The sequence below is a fragment of the Otolemur garnettii genome, unplaced genomic scaffold (assembly GCF_000181295.1).
Source record: "Otolemur garnettii isolate 467f Iridium unplaced genomic scaffold, OtoGar3 scaffold00018, whole genome shotgun sequence".
In the NCBI taxonomy this organism is placed as follows: Eukaryota; Metazoa; Chordata; class Mammalia; order Primates; family Galagidae; genus Otolemur; species Otolemur garnettii.
The window spans coordinates 24228627-24230723 of NW_003852413.1; the positions used below are offsets into that span (position 1 = coordinate 24228627).

General features: G+C 49.7%; 1 protein-coding gene across 3 annotated transcripts in view; it reads right to left on the bottom strand.

Moving 5' to 3' along the window:
- Positions 1–1348: 1348 nt before the first annotated feature.
- GRB7 (growth factor receptor bound protein 7) overlaps positions 1349–2097 on the bottom strand; it is a 9660-nt gene continuing 8911 nt past the window's right edge. For all 3 annotated transcript variants that reach the window (XM_003786412.3, XM_023511290.1, XM_012803250.2), the window contains exon 15: positions 1349–1867. In XM_003786412.3, the coding sequence (XP_003786460.1) occupies positions 1721–1867 (147 nt within the window). In that variant the 3' untranslated portion in view covers positions 1349–1720. The remainder of the gene's footprint in view (positions 1868–2097) is intronic.

Below are 2097 nucleotides of genomic sequence, written 5' to 3' on the forward strand. Positions count from 1 at the left end.
GAACCTGCCAGCTCCAGTGTATGTGGCCAGGGCCCTACCCACTCAGCTATGGGCACCACCGGGTGTTGCCAGTCTTATACATTTATTATAGAGCTCCCATCGGGTAAAAGCTCAAACTATAAAACTCTTGGACAAAAACATAGACTGCTAGGAACAGTGGGAATAGGTCAGGTGCCACAAGATGAGGCCTGGGGCATGGGCAGATTTATGTTTTGGAAGATCTCTCTGGATACCGAAGGCTGTACTAGAGACAAAAGCCAGACTTAGAGGGCTTAGTGCCATAGGTTCTGTTTACATGGCTTTCAGGAGGGGGCAGAACTAGGACAGAAAGCAGGTCTGGATTTGGGAAGAACAGAAGGGATTGACATACGAAGCACAGACCTTGGGGGGTGATGGCGCCATTCTGTACCTTGGTCATGGTGGTAGAAGCACAACTGTGTGTCTTCTGGAGCTCACTGAGGTCAAAGGTACTGTCAGACTCATCTCCAGCTCCCAGGCCTGTTGGAATTACCTCTATAGGTTTGAGCCCTATCAGGAAGTCATACCTGGATGACATTCCCTGATCCATTCACTCAGTTAACCAACAATTATTGGGCATCTATTATTGGGCTCTATGGTGGGCAATAGAGACTCTCAGATGACCATGACCACTCCTGCCCCAAAAAAACATCAGCCGGGCTGGGCACGATGGCTCATGCCTATAATCCTAGTATTCTGGGAAGCCAAGATGGGTGGATTGCTTGAGCTCAGGAGTTAAGAGACCAGCCTGAGCAAGGGCAAGACCCTGTCCCTCCTAAAAATAGAAAAATTAGCTGAGTGTTGTGATGGGCACCTGTAGTCCCAGCTACTCAGGAAGCTGAGGCATAAGGATCAATTGAGCCAAAGTGTTGCTGTGAGCTATGATGATACCATGGCACTCTACTGAGGACAACAGAGTGAGATTCTGTCTCAAGAAAGAAAAACAAAAGCAGAAAAAAACATCAGCAAGGCGTGATAGCTCACCGCTGTAATCCTAGCACTCTGAGAGGCTGAGATGGGAGAATCTCTTAAGCTCAGGAGTTATGAGACCAGCCTGAGCAAGAGTGAGACTCCTGTGTCTCCTAAAAATAGAAAAATTAGCTGGGCATTGTGGTGGGCACCTGTAGTCCCAACTACTGCTGAGGCAGGAGGATCACTTGAACCCAGAAGTTTGAAGTTGCTGTGAGCTAGGCTGATGCCATGGCACTCTATCCTGGGCAACAGAGTGAGCACTCACTGTCTCAAAAAAAAAAAAAAAAATCCAGGCTGGTGAGGCCTTTACTGGTGCCTTCTTCTCAACTTCAGCTAGCCAGGCCTTGTCAGACAGAACTCATATGTATCAAAAAATAATTTTTATTGTCACTAGTATAAAACAGAACAGATCAACTGGCTTCTCAGTCTGTACAAAGTGTGGTGCATAAGACCACCTGGGCAGCCCCCATTTCTCCCATAATGCCCTGCCCCAGAGCAGTGCTCCAGGAGCTCTCAGAGGGGAAGGGGCCACCTGAGCACCTTCCCTGGAGGAGAGGGGTCAAGGGTAACCACGTGAGGGAAGCAAAGTAACAAAGGAGAAAGCTGAGTGAGCAGCCCTTGAATTATTCACCATCCCTTCCCGGCTTCTGCACCCCAAAGTTCACTGGGTGAGTAGAGGGGTAGTGAGTGGCCTGAAGTCGGCTGAGATGGGAGCTGGCTCATGCTATGGTCAGAGGGCCACACGGGTGCAGCAGTGGCGCAGCACACAAGGCAGAATGCCGCGGTTCAGCTGGTGGAACTCCACAAGCTGCAGCAGGTCAGTGAAGCGGGTCTGGCCATCGTCCATGCTGAAGTACAGGCGGCCCTCCTCCTCACTCTGCAGTATGACAGAAGGGGTGGAAGGTGGAAGGTCAGGGTGGCACAAGGTTTAAGGAGCTCCCTCCTGAGCCAGGGCTGAGGTCCCCATTTCCTTTTTCTTTGTTTTTTTTTTTTTTTTTTTTTTTTTATTTTTTTGCCCAGGCTAGAGTGCCATGGCCTCATCATAACTCACAGCAACTTCTGACTCCTGGGTTCAAGCAATCCTCCTGCCTCAGCCTCCTGAGTAGC